This window comes from Crotalus tigris, unplaced genomic scaffold (assembly GCF_016545835.1).
Source record: "Crotalus tigris isolate CLP2741 ecotype Arizona unplaced genomic scaffold, ASM1654583v1 scf7180000017771.5222438, whole genome shotgun sequence".
Lineage (NCBI taxonomy): Eukaryota > Metazoa > Chordata > Lepidosauria > Squamata > Viperidae > Crotalus > Crotalus tigris.
The window spans coordinates 1,045,735-1,064,712 of NW_024096622.1; the positions used below are offsets into that span (position 1 = coordinate 1,045,735).

The following is an 18,978-nucleotide window of genomic DNA, read 5'->3' on the forward strand; positions in this document are numbered from 1 at the left end:
TATCTCAGGAGCCACAGTGTTTGTCCATCAGATACCTGCCAGTAAAAAGATAACCAAAAAGGAATTTAGAATTTTTGGCAAGAAATTCCACAGCTTAGAAGCCAAGCCCAAGGCGAAGGAGGTAAAAGAGGGCAAAAGCTATGCAATCATAAAGGAATACAATACAATAAATACAATACAATAAAGTTGTATTAACATGATGAAGTAAAATTTTAGGATTATTATGTACTACAATGTAATTTGGGTTCCTTTGGAGATCATAAGCATTTCATTGGGGAGATTGTAATGTGTCTTCAAGGGAAAGGGATACTTTTTAACTAACTTGCATCATTTGTTTATATATATATATATAGGTCTTTGGTTGTTCGGGTTTTCTCCCACGTAAAATTGGAAGTGTCTTGGCGACGTTTCGACGAAGTCCCATTCGTCATGTTCAGGCTGGTATTTTCAGGCTGATGTTTCAAATTGCTGCTCGAAGCACGAAGCTGAAAACACCAGCCTGATGATGACAAATGGGACTTCGTCGAAACGTCACCAAGACACTTCCAATTTTACGCGGGAGAAAACCTCAGAAAACATATATATATACATATATATATATATATATATATATATATATATATATATATATATATATATATATATATATATATATTTCATGAAACATATCTGTTTCAGTGGGATGTATGGCATTGTTACAGTTATTGGTTTTAACTTTCTTGTTTAGGATGCAGGAACAGAAAAGAGTATCTTTCCATTGCCTGAGCCCCAGGATTTCTTCCAGGCATCGCAAGTAAAATTTGAAGACCTGATAAAAGATTTAAGAAAACTAAAGAGAGATCTAGAAGGTAAATAAAATCTAGTTTCCTTTTGAAAATATGCTTTTGGGCTTCTGAGCAATCCAGTTTTCCAAAATCGTTTTGGCAAATTTTCCCAAGTAAATTGGGATTGCAGCTTTGGGTAGATTACTGTTGTTTGAGCTGTACTGTAGCAAATCCATGTTACTAATTTATTACAGTTAAAGACAAAGTCAACAATAAATATTTTTCATAATGTTAACTTTAGTTCAGGGGTAGTCAACCTTGGCTCTTTTATGACTCGTGGACTTCAACTCCCAGAATTCCTGAGCCAGCTGGCTCAGGAATTCTGGGAGTTGAAGTCCACGAGTCATAAAAGAGCCAAGATTGACTACCCCTGCTTTAGTTCTTCAGTGTTAAAAGAATATTGCATTTAAGAACTTTAAGGAACATTTGCTTGAAGAATATGAGTTTTAAGCAAATGTCTTCTAAGTTTTCTACTGGATTACTGTAAATTTAATCTTGTAGGTAGAATCCAGTATGTACTATAATTAACTAATTTTATAATAATATTCAGTAACTTTTGATGGACAATGAATACTAATGGAAAAGTTGAATAAAATAAGCAATTTGGGATAGAGTTGACATAATTTACATATCAGTAAAGGCTGTGCTTGCAACTCAAAGCAAAAATTCCATTTGAAAATGATTAAGTTCTTTTTAAACAGAATAGTCTCTTGGCTGCAGTGGGTAGAACTGCTGTCAAGATACATTCTCAAAAGAAGCTTCTACTATTTATGCGTTCTCATTGCTTATAGATCAAACACATTGTATCAGGCCATTTTCCAACAAGGGAAACAAGATTTTCAAATTTAGGCCTTCTGCTGTGACTTAAAAGAGATTAATAAAAGTCATTTGCATTTTTTTTAAAGGAGATTGGCAAAAATAAATTGGGAGCCATCATAAATTATATTTATGGGTACAAAGCATCTTAATATATATAACTTATTGGTCACTTCTGTTGTCTCTAAACAGAAATTTTCTTCAAAAATTCAAGGATTCTATCCACGGTTGTCAATAAAATTTTTCATTAAACAATTTATTCTTCTAGCTAGCTATCTCTGAATAAGCTCATATTTGTTCTAAAGAAAATTTCAAAGGTCATAAGGAAATATCAATTGTTGTTTATTTAACCTTGCTGTCCATGAATGCTCTATCTCCTCACATCTCTTAGTTCTGTTAAGCCCTCTTGGCCTCCCCTCTCCTATTTTGTTCATGCTGAAATGTGATCTGCGTTTGATCTACCATTTTCCAAAAGTATCATTCTCATACTATACATTTGACATGCACAAGCACTGATTGTTGTAACAGGAAGTCAATAAAATGCTGGGTTGTTTTTTTTTAATATTGCAAAATAAGTAGAGGAATTTTTCAGCCTTTCTTTTCTATCTCACCTGTTTATTTCACTGTCTACTGAAAATAAACTTTATTCTCCTTTAGAATACAAGTCATTTGTTTTTCCATGTGTCTTTATATATAGTTTTATAGTTCAACCTTACTTGCTTACAGTACTTTACAGGTAATCTTCAACTTACAACAGTTCATTCAGTGACTGTTCAAAGTTACAACAGCACTGAAAAAGTGACTTATGACCATTTTATGACCAGTTACGATCCCCATGATCATGTGAGCAAAATTCAGATGCTTGGCAAGTGGATCATACTTATGACCATTGCTGTGTCCCAGGGTCCTGTGATCCCCTTTTACAACCGTCTGATGAGCAAAGTCAATGGGGAAGCCAGATTCACTTAAAAACCATGTCACTAATTTATCAAATGCAGTGATTCACTGTTACAAGAAAAGTCGTAAAATGGAGCAAAGTTCACTTAATAAATGTCTCATTTAACAACAGAAATTTTGGACACAATTGTGGTTGTAAGCAGAGAACTATCTATATTTATCTTGCAGTAAGGTTGAACTTTATAGTTGAATCTTACTGTAGTAATTTTAAACAATTGATACAAATTAATCTTATCCAAGAAATGCAACCTGGCAAAAAAAGAGGTAGAATTTTGTCAGATGGGAGCAAATTTGGAAATTTTGCTAAAAGTGGGTTTATGGCAGATTCGTGATGAAACAAATATTGCTGAGAATTAATTTTGTCTAGGTTCATCCTAAAACTTAAATTAAAAAAAAACTCTCCTGGAAATGAAGTTAATGTCTGAAAGATCAGTTTAATTTGATCAGAATTATCTGGTAGAATATATGGAAGAAGAAAGTGGAAGAAGAGCTTTCAGTTGTTATTTCAAATAACTGGACAAATGCTAATTAAAAATGGCAGCTGAACAATAGAATATATTAAAACTCTTTCTGCAGAAATTACAGAGAACGTTCCACAAGAAAATGAAGTACGTTCTGCTATTATCTCTGCTAGAATCTGGCACAGAATAATGTTAGCATTTTTATTTTCCCAATTCTTATTCTATCTTTAATCTATTTAAAGACATTATAAGGCAGAGAGTTTTCATGAACTGAGCGTTGATCATTTTGAAGGGAAGGAATTCTTCCATTGGCAAGGAAACAGCAAAATATTAGAGACTTTCCTATCTCAAGGAGCAGAAACAGTGGCCAGTTTTGCCAAGTGTTTCTTAGGAAGTGAGATATAATTCCATATATACACTTCTACTCCACTCAATTCTGTACAAAATTCCATTTTTAATTGCGTATTTTATTTACAATTTTTCCTAATTGCGATGTCATTTTTACTGTTTTTAGAAATATTTACTGTATACGTTATGATTTTATAGCTTCTTGTAAGCTGCCCAGAGTTGCCCTGAGGCAAGATGGATAGCAAATAAATAATAAAACAAAATAAACAATAATAAAATAAAATAAAATAAAATATTATCTTGTTTTATAGCTCAGTCAGAGTTGTACCGTGGTTATACGCAAGATACATCAGGTAGCATTTAAAAAGGTGTAGAGCTGGGAATAATATTAGAATAATATCTGGTTTACAAAATGAATTACTATACCAAAATTAAGTGTACCTAAGTCCAATTATAAGTTCTACATAGGATAATAAAAAGTACATGCAAGAATACAGACTTCAGAATCACTCCTACAGTGATGGTTATATGCATGAATTGCTAAAAAGAAGATACTTATTTTACTCCAAATTTGAATTCTTGAATTTATCATGTCACAATTTGAACTGCTCTAAGTGATACATTTAGCACCAATTCTCCTTACATAGCCCAAAGGAGCATAATGTATCTCCTCTCCATGAACTCAAAATTCAACCTTATTTGCCACCAAAAGTAACAAGAGCATGGTGGTAAAAACTGAGTTTTGGTTAACAGGCCAAGAAAAAGCATTTTTTCTTCAAACAACTATTTTTGTACCTTGTCAGACACAATACCATGTGAAATGTTTTAATTGAAAAGGATATTGTTTTTGCATGTGCACAAAATATCTGGTGAATCTATGTAGTCTCTGGCAACCATTAAAAAGCTGTGGCTTTTGGCAAAATACTAGTAAAAACCTAAAAGTGAAACAGATGTCATTTGCAAAAACTGTCTTCAGAGAAGGCTACATCCAGTTATCCAGACAAGCGCAAAATTTCCTATATACAATATTAGACGAACAATATTAAGTTTAACTGTTTATATTACAGATGTTACCAATGCTGGAACTATCAGTTTGGTCAACCATATATTTAAATTACTTTTGCTAATATTTAAGAGATTTACCATCACATTAATTTACAGCTTCAAAATTTTAGATATTCTGAAATAGTGGAAACTTGGAAACTATTCTTAGTTGTGGTTGGAAATATTCAAATACCTTTTAATGTATTGATCTGCTAATACAAAGATAGTTTCCTTCATCAGAAAAAAACAAATAAAAACTTTAAAAGATGTGATTTCTTTTTATTTCAATAGAAACAGTTACTTTACCTAACGTGTTTTTCCCATCGATATGCACACACAGGATCTATGACAGCCCTTTGTTGAAATCAAGTTTCAGTTGTATTCAAAATGTTAACATTTTGAATACAACTGAAACTTGATTTCAACAAAGGGCTGTCATAGATCCTGTATAAGTAAACTAGAATTAAGTAAAGTAAAAGCTAAAATTCAAATGAACTCCTCCCACCAATTTCTAGATACCATAGAACCACAAGTTCAAACAGAAATGGGACTACCAATAATTTCATCCCTTTGAAGAGATATAGCAAAGCTTTTTTTAAAGGATAATACTTTGGTTACAATTTTTTAAATATTCAATCTGAGTTTGTGTCAATGCAACCATATATATTTCACTTATTGAAATGTAGGCAACACTCTGCTTTATAACTTAGTCTATAGGTTGTTTTCCCCAAAGTGGATTTTGGTTGTTCTTGTCGCACATTGACCCAAAGTGTGCCAAAACTGACTGGTACTGTCCTTATTATTACCACTAGCCTAGCGATATGCTTTCCCTATCTTACAAAAGAAAATTATGCAGAAGTCATCAATTGACTAAAGCCAGGATAGGTGTTGGGAGTTCATTAACTGTAGTCCTATCTGATGACTTGAAATTGAAGAGAAGAAAATGGTAAGGAAGCATGAATTAACAAATTAAATGAAAGAACAATAGGTAATTTAAAGGTTTATGAATCCAGAAAAGAAAAGATATAATAAAGATGGTCTGATCCTAAGGAATTGAAGATTACATTCAGGGAAGTGAAGATGTAGATTTTATTCTAGCACTAGCAATTAGACTTATATACCACTTCATAGTGCTTTACAGCCTTCTCTAAGTGGCTAACAGAATCAGCATATTGTCCCCAATAATCTGGGTTCTCATTTTACTGAACTTGGAAGAATGGAAGGCTGAGTTAACCTTGAGCCGGTCAGGGTTAAACTCCTGGCAATGCACAGAGTTAGCCTGCACTACTACATTCTAACCACTGCACCACCAGGGCTCTCTGACTGTAGAAGGGCTAGAAGTTATATTAGGAAGTGTGAATTGATTTCATCTAGGTTGTAGATGTGTATGAAAATAAAAATCCATAAATTTGTGATAATTTTATATTATATTCCACTGAATCAGGTCTAACTCTGAAATGTTCCAAATATATGAGATACACAGGAAAGAATTTCAATCATGTGACATGAGTAAGTGTGAAAAAGATGAAGAGAGCAGAAAATTTGTTTTTGGATCATGATCCAAGGATGAATGCAGAAGTATCTGTTTAGGAAATATATGTAATGTAATGTAAAGTAATGTAAAGTAAAGTAAAACCATATAATACATGGTTCAATGAATGTAAATGTAAATGTTTGATATTTATAATAAAAAAATGAAATGGTAAGAAGTCCTAAATGCCATTTCTTAGCAGCGTCAAGAGTAGATCTTGGTTAGGAATAGACTTTGAAGTAAGAACAATTAGAAAAAAAAGTAAATGCTTGCAGGAAGAGAGTTCCTGTATGAAAACAATATTAGAAGATATAATATTCACCAACAGAATGGAAGGAAAGTAGACATAAAGTAAGAGGAAAGAGATATCTAGTATAGAAATGCTATAAATCTTAATGCTATGAAAAATGCTGAAAAGGAAGTCATAAAACCTGTGGTAATATTTTAAAAAAATGTTGAGGCTGCATATAGTGTAACTGGATAAATATTAAAATATGGATTTGTTTGCTTTATGCCGTGACTTTAAAATTTGTTAAAATGTGTCAAGATTCGTCCATTATTCCACCTTGAGTGACAGACAATAAATCTTGAACTATTTTGTGCATCCTTTCAGGAATTGGAAAGGTCATACCATTTCTCCCCATTAGTTTTCTCTTCTCAAGGCAAAACATTTACAAAACCTTCTCTCTTCTTGGAATTTACTCTTCTGACCATCCTTATTGCCTTCTTTGATCCTGTTCAAAAGGAAGACTAGGCTTGGACACAGGCAATTCACAGAATGGCTCAAGGAGACCCTCTCCTAAGCCTGTTTCTAATGTTACGATTAGTGGAAAAATACAGATGGGAAAAGTAATAGTGAACTAAGGAAAAATGGAATAAGCCCAAGACAATGATGAAAACATCACCTCTAATAATATGCACTGTTCCAAGGCTAGTACATGAGTAAGGATTTTTCCAGTTAATGGAAGGCCTAATATGAATTAGTTAAGTGAAGAGCTCTTTACTGGTATTTCAGCTTAGAATGATTACATTTTTCATTTCTCCCTTTTCAAATGCTTGGCCACATTTGCTAAATCCAAACAATAGTTTTAAAGCCAAAATACTGTCCAGTGTGTTAGATGAGTTGCTAAATATTTAACTGTGTGAAAAGTTCTTACTTTGTTTGTTTTATTTATTTTTACTTTGATTTATTTTCTGAAGCTTCACAGTGTAATAACACAAGGTTGATATTAAAAAGCTTAATGTCAAGGGTAGCACGTCCCTCTACAAGAACATTATTTTAAAAAAACCCTTCACCTTGAGTATAATATCTATAGAATGAAAGCAATAATTACATAATTCAGAGAGTTACCCTAGATTTTCTGAGATTTATCTAGCGTTATGTTTCTAAAAGTCTGCAAGATGGGTTGGGAGGAGGAGAGACATAAAGGGAGAGAGAGAGAGAGAGAGAGAGAGAGAGAGAAGAACCCTGCATTAGTTAAACTATAGCCCTTGGTTCTCAGCCTCATTTCAGCCTCATTTGAAAATCACACTGTAAATGATCAATTGAAAGAATAGCAAACTGTTCCTTACCTCTTCAAATGTAGGTGGGGGAAAAAGAAGAAGCGAGTGTTTCTCAACCTCATCAACTTTAAGATGTGTAGACTTCAACTCTCAGAATTCTCCAGTCTGCATAGCTAGCTGGGGAATTCTGGGAGTTGAAGTGCACACATTTTAAACATGTTAAGGTTGAGAAATACTAGAAGGGGCTATCAGGGAAAAGAGGCATTTAAAAAGGAGGAAAAGAGATTGAACTCTTATCTATTTTGGCTCTGGTTCCATCTGCCACTTGCTTCAACCAATTTTTGGTTCTGCTCGTCTGCCACATCATTCCAGACTATTTGTAAGTAAATATGCTAAATCAATATTGAATAAAAGAAGTAAGGGAAGGAGACCTCCAGTACTTAATGGTTCCATATTTTGTTGTTGCCTCAACTTTCTCAAGGCCAGAGTCAGCTAAGAGCTGCAAGACATGAGCCCATGTGCTCTGCTGGTGAATCCTGCAATCAGGTTATAAAAAAAATCAGGAACTTTTTGTGATTCTTTATTCCCCAGCTCCTCCCGCATCCCAACAAAATATCTTGCATTTAGACAGGCCAAGTCTCAACATTGATGCACAGTCAATTATGGATGTAAATGGAAGTTTCTTTCATATAATTAGATACCCAAGAACTTGGATAGGCTGTTGGGATCGATTCATTCCATTAGTTGCCTTTGGGATCATTGCCCAAATTAAAATGTAGTTTCTAGCCAAAACGTTATTAGAGATGCCTCGGTTAATATCATACGTATCTCTCTTCTAAGAGAACAAGGTGTTTCCTTGTTTAAAAGACAGAGTAGGGAGAGGAAAGGGCACCGTGTATCCCTTGAAAAAGTTTTTAAAAAGAGTTTATTCAATCAGTTTTCACAATGTGTTTCCTTAAAAATATTTTTTCCCTTGTGATCTTACTTTAAAATGAGATTTTAAATTCTAAAGCATTCTTTGAGATGGCATGGGTTTCAAATGGAGTATAAGAAAGCAGGCCTTTAGGAGCCCTGAATGATGACTTACCTGCTGAGTTTTAAGCAGACATCAGGAGACACACAGAGAGAGAATGGCTGCTTGCAGACTGATTCACTGGAACATAACTCATGGAGGATTGTATCAGTGACAGTTTCAAGGGTCTATGCTGTTAGTTGGCTTAGTTGGGATGATTCCTGTAAGTGCTACTGGTAGGTCCTAGTATTTGTTCAACAATTCATCCTTATCAACACTGAACTATTTCTAGTTTTACATTTCGTTTTAAAATGATGCTTAAAAATACCAGCTCCTCTCTGATTGACAGCACAGTGCTCCTTACGTGAAGGGTTGCTTACATGTAATGGATCTCTGGACAGATTTACAGGGGTCTGTGGAGCCTTAAAAGATTATTGGTCACAGACATTAAGGAAAGAAATTGCACTGTGTAATTATTTTACTTATTGGGGATTTTTTAAAAAAAAGATGGGTGCAGTAATGCATTAAACTGGGAGTGGCAATATGCTAATTAAGCTACAATTTCATATTCTACTAGTGAATTCTAGTCATTGCCATGGAAACATAATGCATATCTAGCAGTACATGCATTGTAACATTTTAAATAATATTTCTTGCTATATTCCACTGTCATTTTGAATAGGAGGTATTTTTCATGCTAATTTTAGATCTGAAGCAGTATGGAAATACAGATAACATACTTTAAAATGTAACAGCAAATGATTAAGTAAAGAAGCTTCTCATGATGTAACATTCATTTTTAAATTTCATATAATTGATAATGTATATGTAATATTTAGTTTTTATACATAAAGCCCACTCTTATTTTTAAAAGGGTCCCAGAGCATATTTTGATTAAGCAGAATCTTGGTTAACAGGTTTCATTTCAAACAGGTAATTCAGAGCTTTTTAAAAAAATAATAATAATAACAGATAATATGAGATGCATAGATAAGACCAAACCAAAGTCAATTGCCATTTTCTGAAATGTGTTGTATCTACTTCTTTTAATCTGGTTGAATGGAAATGCAGGATAGCCAATTTAATACAGTTACTGAATTCTGCAGTCCATAAATAGATGAATCACTTCAATTTTTAGCCAATTGCCCTCCTCAATATCTGAACTGATTTAGTCATTGATTTTTTATCTTTCATTTCCTCTGGGAAAGGAGGTATTTAAATGAATCTTCCTCACTTATCCCCTAGCAGAAATGTTGAGAGACAGGTTAAGTTCAAGAAGAATAACTGGATCAAGTTTACCTGGATGTCCACAGTCCTATGCCAACACAAAAATCAATATATTATGCTGGCTGCTTTATATTGGCCCATGCCCTATGGGATGAGTTTTAAGGGAGATTAAAATTGGCAGACAATATCATTTTTTGCACCGTGTACTAATATTTTTATGAAGAGTAAACAATAACAACCAACCGCAGGATGCCAAGCATTTCAACTTCCTATTTTTGTATTTTTGCTCCATGGTTAGCTGTCCAGCATTCCTTGCTGCTTTCCTTTGGCTCTAGTAATTACAGATGGCTTGTTCCAGGGTTTTTTGAATCTTTCCAGAGATGTGTTGCATCTCCCAGTTGGATTGTTAATCCTTATTTCTGTCCTTAGCTGTCATTCCTTAGCTATCATTCCAGTGTGGTCACAGCATGAGATATGACTGTTTACAATTGTATATTTTATTATCCAGAGAGAGAAGACTGGCAGAAGCATGAAGAGTCATTAGCAGAAACTGTTTTTTCCAGAGCTCTCTAAGAGTTAGCTGAGGAAGTAACTTTGTGTCTGCCTTAAGATTTTTTTAAAAGAATCCAGTCTCCTTTAGAAACCATCCTTATCTACTGTTTAAACAAAACAGCAACCCCTCCATAAAACTGACCTGAACAAGCACCAGCATGCTTCTTTACACTGAACATGTGTACTGTATATTTTGCATATACTAAATGTTTGCCTTCTGTCTCCCAACAGAAATTTGAGCTGGACAGGTGAGACTGGGCCTTGCTTCTTTGCCTGCTACTTTTCAAACTTCCTATGCCCCTTGCTTACAAGGATTTCCTGATATAAATATCCACCAAATCTAAGTTCTACTTTATTTGTTGGTGGCTCTTATGATCTTAACATTTATTGGGTTCATTGCCAATAAACCCTAAGCCTTTGGGTGGCATAGAAAGAGTGGAATAAATAATGGAATAAATACCATTAATTTTTGTTTTGCTTCTTTATTTGTGGATTTATATCCTGCCTTTCCATTAATTTACTGGTTCAAGTGGGAGTTTCATATTGTGCTTAGGCTTACTAGATGCCCAGCAAAAGGAGGAATGTCCTTTTATTTGTCTTCATGTCCTCTGTCCAGCAGGCATAACCTTAAACTTAAACATTGTCTGGCTTTTTGACAACTGATTATTGTTATTTTTGTTCTTTGGCCTATTTTAACAGTAGTAGTCATTGAAACTGGTCATCTTCTTTCTGTCTCTCATCTGCTGTCTAGATTTACATTATTTATTTCCTAAATCCAGCAATTGGCTTCAATCCAATCCCTTGAAATCTGTGATCACTATATAAATCACATGACTCATACATTCATTGCTATGTTGAAATTTGAAAAGCTTGACATCATAAATTCTATATTATTACTAGCACATATTCTTGAAAATAAATATTTGTTCTAAAAGTTAAAAAAAACCAATCTGGTACTGGAAAAAGTAATTTCATATACCTGTAGGTGTAATAACATTTTTCTCACAGATGCCAAGAAATTGTCTTCCTTTCCACCATTTGTTCTTCTTTCCAATTATCCATGTCTTCCTTTGTCTGTTCAAATATCTGGTAGCCCTAGCTGTGTTAGATTTAGAGACAATCATTCTTCATTTTCCAGCAATATCAGTGCCAGAAAAACAAAATAAAGTTTTGGTTCATTGGGAGAGCACAGAAAATCAAAACTACATTTGTGGAGAGTAAGGCAGTTCATAAACTCAGATTTTGAAAAATAACAGTTATATTTCACATTCGTGCTTCCATCCAAAATTTAAGCATCATTTTCTCTGGGCAAGTTCTAATTATAGGTTTAACTTTCCAGTGTACATTTCAATTATAATATGTATATGAAATAATGCTTTTCCTTCACATAATAACAGAGGATCAGAAATAAAAGAACAATTGCATGGGTGAGCTACTTTCTTGGCAGATGGTATTTTCCTCCAATGCCAGTTATGATGTCCAGGCCTATTTTATTCCTTTGCAAAAAGACTCTGGAATTTTTCTCTAACACTAATTGAGAAATATTGATGAATTATGCTGCCAAATGGCCTAGAGAGAAGGCTCAAGACAGCAGAGTTATTGTCTTGATCCAGAATGTAATGCTTGATCCCTTGCTGTCCTGTTGTGCAGCATTTGGCATAAATATCATCTGTTAATATTACATGTGACATATATTTTCAATAGCCAACATTTAAAAATATTGGTTATATATTGGATCATAGATGTCTTAGCTGATATTATTGGATTGTTAAAAATTTTGTAACCAAACAAGAGGTGATCATATGTAACAGTCTATATATTTAATGAACTAATACATTAAAAAAAATGCCAGATTCTTCATCTCGCATATATTGAAATCAGTGTTATGTGCTTCTGAATTAATGTGACTAGATTTAGGTTGTGTGTGATATTTAAATAAACTGTAGAAGTGAAGAAATTTGATCAGGAATACAAAAAATTAAGATTTCATTTAGTTGTAGAACTGAATGTTGCACTGTACATTTCTGCCTTCTGAAGTAAGATAGGTAAAAACATTTCTCTTTTAATTCAGAGAGTATTGGATTATCAATTAAGAAATTTCTTTTTTTCCTCATTCTTTCAATATACTGCATAGCTTGTACAGTATATGCAGTAGGCATATAATGAAGTCATTAGAAATTTCAGTTTCTTTATATTGTTGATCACCTAATTCATAATACCAATGAGGACTTTAACATGTATCAAGATTATCAAAGCAGACTAGCTTTGATGTGATTCTTTCCCATCTGAAGTGGTGGTATACTAGTGGCTTCCTGAGTCCTAGCCTGGCAAATGCCCAGCCCAGTGTTTATAATAGTGGCACTTCAGTGTGTGAGAAATTGGGCCAGGTCCCTAGCTATAAGTGATTGTACAGAAAGTAAAACTGATAAAAGGAAGGATCCTTTATGCCCTAATACTTGCCCTCAGTTTACAGCACTGATGGGTCAAGTAACCCACCAAAATAAAATTAAAAGTGCTGAGAAGCTCAGTCTTTCTTTCAGAATATATGTCTAGTGCAGGGATTCTCAACCTTGGCAACTTTAAGACTTGTGGACTTCAACTCCCAGAATTCCTCAGCCAGCAAAGCTGGCTGAGGAATTCTGGGAGTTGAAGTCCCAAGTCTTAAAGTTGCCAAGGTTGAGAACCCCTGGTCTAGTGCATTCTCTGTAACTTGGAATTTGTTGGAGAAGTAAAAAAATCTTTCTGGTTGCATGAGACCCAGATAGCAACCAACATGATTAATGGCAGTCTGTTATAAATTTTTAGCAATTCTTACCTTATCTAATTCTTTCCACATTATGCAGTCATTGCATAATAGACTTGTGTTTTTAAAATGTATCATGAAAATATGGGAAGAACATCCCCTCGGAGGACATCAGATATCTTAATCTATATAACTGCATATCCTGTGCTTTTCTCAAATCACTTCAGAGCTGTACTATTCCCTTACATAATTATAGATATTAATGTTCATGGAGAATTGTTCATTGAAAATCATACATACAAATAAAAAATATACAGTATTAAGTTACTCAAATATAAAGGTGTTAATCAAGCTGTTACTATTCTGTGTTCTTTCTCATGTTACTAGCTATAAAGCCAACAGCAACTGTCTGATGTTAATCTTTAGATACATTTCACATACTTTACAGCTAATTGGATTAATTGGATTGCACAGATCATCCTAAAAACAGCCCAAGTATATTCCCACTGCTATTTATTGTATTTATTTTCTATACATAATGAAAATGTTTACATTTTTATGTGTAAAAAAGAATTATAAGTAACTTGTTTTGGTTTCTTGTTCAATTAAACTTATAAAAACCTAAAAAAACTATATGCAATTTTATAATATAAGGATCAATGAAAGGAACTACTGAAGTTATTTACTCAGAAGTAAGCACTACTGAGTTGATAAAGTACTTACATGTATGTTGGGTTGCAGCCAGGCTTTTGATAATCAGTGAAATATATAATTTTACTTCTTGAATTCATCAGAATACTTTCCTTTTATTGTTCAAATCATTTGTACTAACTTCCTAAACTGCTTCCTGAAACTTTTGGCATTTTGCAAAATTTGGTGGATACCTTATTTTCTCTTACGGTGATTCTAATGAAAGTGAGTAGGGAAGACTAATTTGGGAATAGTTCATAACTAGAAAGCTCTGTTTCATGGAACAAAGCTCGTCAGTGATAGTGAAGCTAAACAATGCAAGACTGTTGCTATGTACAAGAGTGTTTTTCCTAAAGATACTTTAAGTCATTTTATTACAAATTCACTCCATAATGGATCACCTAAATGACTGACATTTAAGCTAGTTCTTTTTCTTACTTTAGAAATTCTTTTCATAAAATATGTTACAGTTCTGGTGGGTATTTATTTCTACTAGTTGGATATAAACCATTTGTTGCTTGAGAATATTTGGATATTATTCTTTATTAGAGGTTTTGTGTTTTGTTGTTTAACACTGAGTTTATTCTTGTAGGTTGCGAAAAACAAATGAAAGTTGTTTTCAGAGAATCATCTGAAGAACACCTTCAGCCCTTTAAGGATAAGTTTGAAGAATTTTTCTCTAAAGGTACATTCTTTCCAATCTGTTTGTTTAAGCACATTCCAGTTCTTGATATAATTCAATGCAAGTCTGCTCTTAATTATTGGTTGAGATTTATGCAGACTGCGGTTCACATTTCTTTATAAAGGTGAAAAAAAAAACATTTTCAGCTGGTATCAGAAGTTATATCACTTAACTTAGCTTATCTTCACATGGTGATGGGGCATTCTAAACATAATTCTTCAACTTCAGTCAGTTTAAAGTAGATTCCATATCCTCTTTACCATTCCCTATCTTCAGATCCTTTGTGATAAGGGTTGATACTTTCTCTTCTTGGAACCATTCTACTTTCACTTTTGTTTCTTTCACTTTTTGAGTGGGTCTATTGTCACTGCATCATAGCATTAGATAATGATTGACTTTATATGCTAGTGACAACATAACAGTATTAATATATTGAAACAGTAATTTATTGATGGGTAACATAGTGTTCTTTATATTCTTAGATAATGCTGAAAATATTTACACAGTAGGTCTCACTGCCTTCACTAAGATTTACAGTATCTCTAAGATAATGTACAATACGATTGTAACCCAGCAACTATACCACTATACCAGGGGTAGGCAACCTTGGCTCTTTTATGGCTCGTGGACTTCAACTCCCAGAATTCCTGAGCCAGCATAGTTGAAGTCCACGAGTCATAAAAGAGCCAAGGTTGCCTACCCCTGCACTATACCAACACAGACTTTATTTCTCTACTAATGTTTCTTAAAAAAAAAGTGTAATACATGAATTAAGCAACTCTAAACCATAACCCTTACCCTCATAAACTCAGCAGGGTTCCAGCAATAATAGGTTTCTCACTGCAGAGGGGATCTGTTGATCAATCTAGGGGAAAATCTATAAGCCATTTGTGTTGGCAAGAGAAAATGTCCGTGTTTTTTTTCCCTTTTCACGTTTCAAATAGAATATGGGACCCATATTAGGCCATATTTTTGTTGCTTTTTTATTTTTCCCAGAAAGATTCTTCTGCATGCTTTATAACCCCCTACTCCGGAGGAAATCCCCATTTTTGTTTATTTCTATCCTCAAAGTTCATTTCTGCTGCTTACCATTCCACTGAATGGATAGGCATAACTACCTTAACCTGTATCTAAAGCTTGATCTCTACATAACCATCCATCTTTCTCTTACTTCTGGGGTGTGTGTGTGTGTGTGTGTGTGTGTGTGTGAAAGAGAAACAGAAGTAATGAAAGAGGTAGGGAGAGAAAGAGAGAGAGAGAGCATTTCACTTTAAAAAATGTTTGGTTGGTTAGATTGCAGGGCTTCAAGAATAGGTGAAAATTAAACCAGAAGTATGATATTTATCTGGTACATATAAATACAATGCAAAATGGTTAGTTAAAAATGAGTGGTTGACCAACTGTATTTATCAAGAGTGATTTATGTGTGGATAATCTCTATAGACTGTACTTTTTTACAGGGGTGTCACTCTTTCAGCAGATTCCCTGGTAATTGTAGAAAATGTTTTATAGTACAACCCTGGAACTATCTCCTTTGAAAAGCAGTGCAATTTCATTCTAAAAATGCATGCTTAGAGTTATACAATTATATAATTATGGTATGCATAATTACATGCTTTTGCATACCTAGCTTGCCAATATACATACTCTTGGTAATTTTCTTCATTCAACTTAGAATTCTGTAAATACTATCATTCTGCTTTTCATATTTCTTGATTAACCATGACAATATTGTCGCAGATATTATTGGATATTAAATTGCAGAATGGAAAAATAGACAGATTTTTTAATTTAATAATTTTCCATTGAGTGGAGTTCAAGCCACTTACTTTTTACCTCTTACTACTCCCCAAATAGTTTTTTTATTTGAAATTAATCAAGATATACAAGCAAAATTGCTCTTCAGTAGCAATAATAATGATGGTTTCAGAGGAGAAAGTAAAAACAGCACATTTCAACCAATGCTTCTCTCCATTCCAACATAAAAATGTTATATATTATGTTGTAACTTTCTTAGGGCAACTCACAGATAATCAAGCTGAATGCAAACTTTTGAGATTCATCAACAAAATAGCAATGTCCCCAGATAATCTTTTTTAAAAATATAATACCAAAAAATGCACTTTTTATCAACTTTCTAAGTTTGTAAATGCTGGAAAAGCACTGCTTTTCTTTTTAAGCATTGTTTTCTCCTATAAGAGGGTTTGAATTATTCATTTTACTGAAGATCTATTTTTCAGTCTCTTGGTACACTAAGACCTCTATTGTACATAATATTCAATATAACCGCCATGTAAAAAGAACTTTAAGTGATTTGTTACAGAAAAGGCAGAAGATGCTACCATATCAAGAGCAGCTGTTTTTATTTTTAAAGGAACAGTCTTGGGAAGAAACTCCTGGATGACTGTCAAGCAATGCACGATATGCTAAATTACTATTTCAGTTAGTGAATATTTTTCATTAGTGATAAAAACAAAATAAAATAGTCATTTGGAATCATTGGGAATATGCTTCAGAGTGCATTATTTTTTATCTATGATCTGTGTTTTAGGGAGACAACGAGTAGTTTAAAAAAACATAATTTCCATGTTTTTAAAATTCCAGGGATAACCAAACATTTATTGTCTTCATGATTTTCATAGCTCCATACACAGGCATTTTTCTCTTTCTTTCCATACCCATGAATTACAACAGCTGCAGGCAACTGGAAAAATATTAGAATTGCCAGAGATAGAACAAATATCCTGGAATATCACAACTCTTATTTGGATGTGATAATATAGATGTTTCCTTTTTTTCAAGCAGTTGTTATTGAAAGCAAAAACTCACAAAATCAATATAAATAATAGTTCTAAATGTAATCTCTATAAAATATATACTTAAGTAACAGAAATGCAGTGAGTCGGATGTTCCACTTTAAAATAGCAGACTGTACCTTCTATTTGCTTTGAAATTAGCACATAATTTTCTTCAAATAAATTTAGAATTACTTTGGGAAGTAGAAATGATCCCAATTCACATCAGAATTATTTGTGATAATGTATAGAATTCTGTTCCAAATGAATAGGCTTTATTGAATTTTCTTAAAGTAAAGATAATTTTTAACATATTTTTATGCAGATTCATTTCCATGGTTCTCCTTAAGTGTTGGAAAGTGTATAGAAAACCAACCCTTATGATGTTGTTTGCTGATCTAGGATAGATTATTTATTGTAATTATCCACAGAACGACTACTCAATATTTATTTATTTATTTATTTATTTATGATACTTATATACCGCTTTAAGTGCAAGCACTCTCTAAGCGGTGTACACCAGTAAGCAATGTGTGTGTGTGTGTGTGTGTGTGTGTTTGTGTGTGTGTATATATATTATTATATATATATATATATATATATATATATATATATATTTTTACATTGCCCCCAACAATCTGGGTCCTCATTTTACCTACCCCGGAAGGATGGAAGGCTGAGTCAACCTTGAGCCGGTGAAATTTGAACCGCTGACCTGCTGAACACAGTCAGCTGAAGTGGCCTGCAGTACTGCACTCTAACTGCTGCACCACCTCGGCTCTTATAAGCCTCCTTGCTGAAAACTATTTATTTGTGGAGCTAAATTTTCTTGTTCATGAATGAAAATTGGTTGCTGGCCAGTTGGGACTTCAGATTCAAACTCTTTAGATTTACAGAAATTTTCATCTATAGTTTTTAGTATTATAGTATATTACAAAATGTAGTTAACACATAAGTGTATTCATGACAATTTAGTGGTTGAGAAGCAAAAAAAGCCTAAAAGGTGTTTTCTTTGACAGTGAAAAATACATTATATTACTTATATTATATTACTTATAAATATTAATTACATAATTCATTAATTATGGGTTTAGAAGGTTATTGAACTCCAAAAGACAACATGCAACATTAAATAAATGTAAAAGCAGTAAAAGGCACAGATTATATATTTCTGGAAAAGACAATTCCTCAAACAGATGTAATTCTTTAAAAGGATGAAACCCATTCCAACCCAAAGTTTGGGAGAATGACAATTGATCAATCAGAATAGAGCTGGAAGGGACCTTGGAGGTCATCTAGTCCAACCCCCTGCTCAAGCAGGAGACCCTATACCATTTCAGACAAGTGACTGTCCGGTCTCTTCTTTAAAACCTCCAGTGAAGAAGCACCTACAATGTCTGAAGGCAAGCTGTTCCACTGGTTAATTGTCCTCACTGTTAGGAAGTTTCTCCTTAGTTCCAGGTAGCTTCTCTCCTTGATTAATTTCCATCCATTCTTTCTTGTCCTGCCTTCTGGTGCTTTGGTAAATAAGTTGACCCCCTTCTCTTTGTGGCAACCTTTCAAATACTGGAATACTGCTATCATGACACCCCTAGTCCTTCTTTTCTCTAGACTAGCCAAACCCAAATCCTGCAACCATTTTTCATATGTTTTACTCTTCAGGCCTTTAATCATCTTAGTTGCTGTTCTTTGCACTTTTTCCAAAGTCTCAACATCTTTTTTAATGTGGTGACCAAAACTGGATGCAGTTTCCAGGTGTGGCCTTGCTAAGGCTTTATAAAGCAGTACTAATA

At 33.6% G+C, this 18,978-nt stretch overlaps 1 protein-coding gene across 4 annotated transcripts in view; it reads left to right on the plus strand.

Annotated features, from left to right (window-relative positions):
* Positions 1-18,978, plus strand: part of FMN1 (formin 1) — a 132,315-nt gene that overhangs the window by 94,657 nt on the left and 18,680 nt on the right. For all 4 annotated transcript variants that reach the window (XM_039341611.1, XM_039341612.1, XM_039341613.1 and 1 more), the window contains 2 exons: positions 728-848; positions 14,301-14,393. In XM_039341611.1, coding sequence (XP_039197545.1) covers positions 728-848; positions 14,301-14,393 — 214 coding nt within the window. The remainder of the gene's footprint in view (positions 1-727; positions 849-14,300; positions 14,394-18,978) is intronic.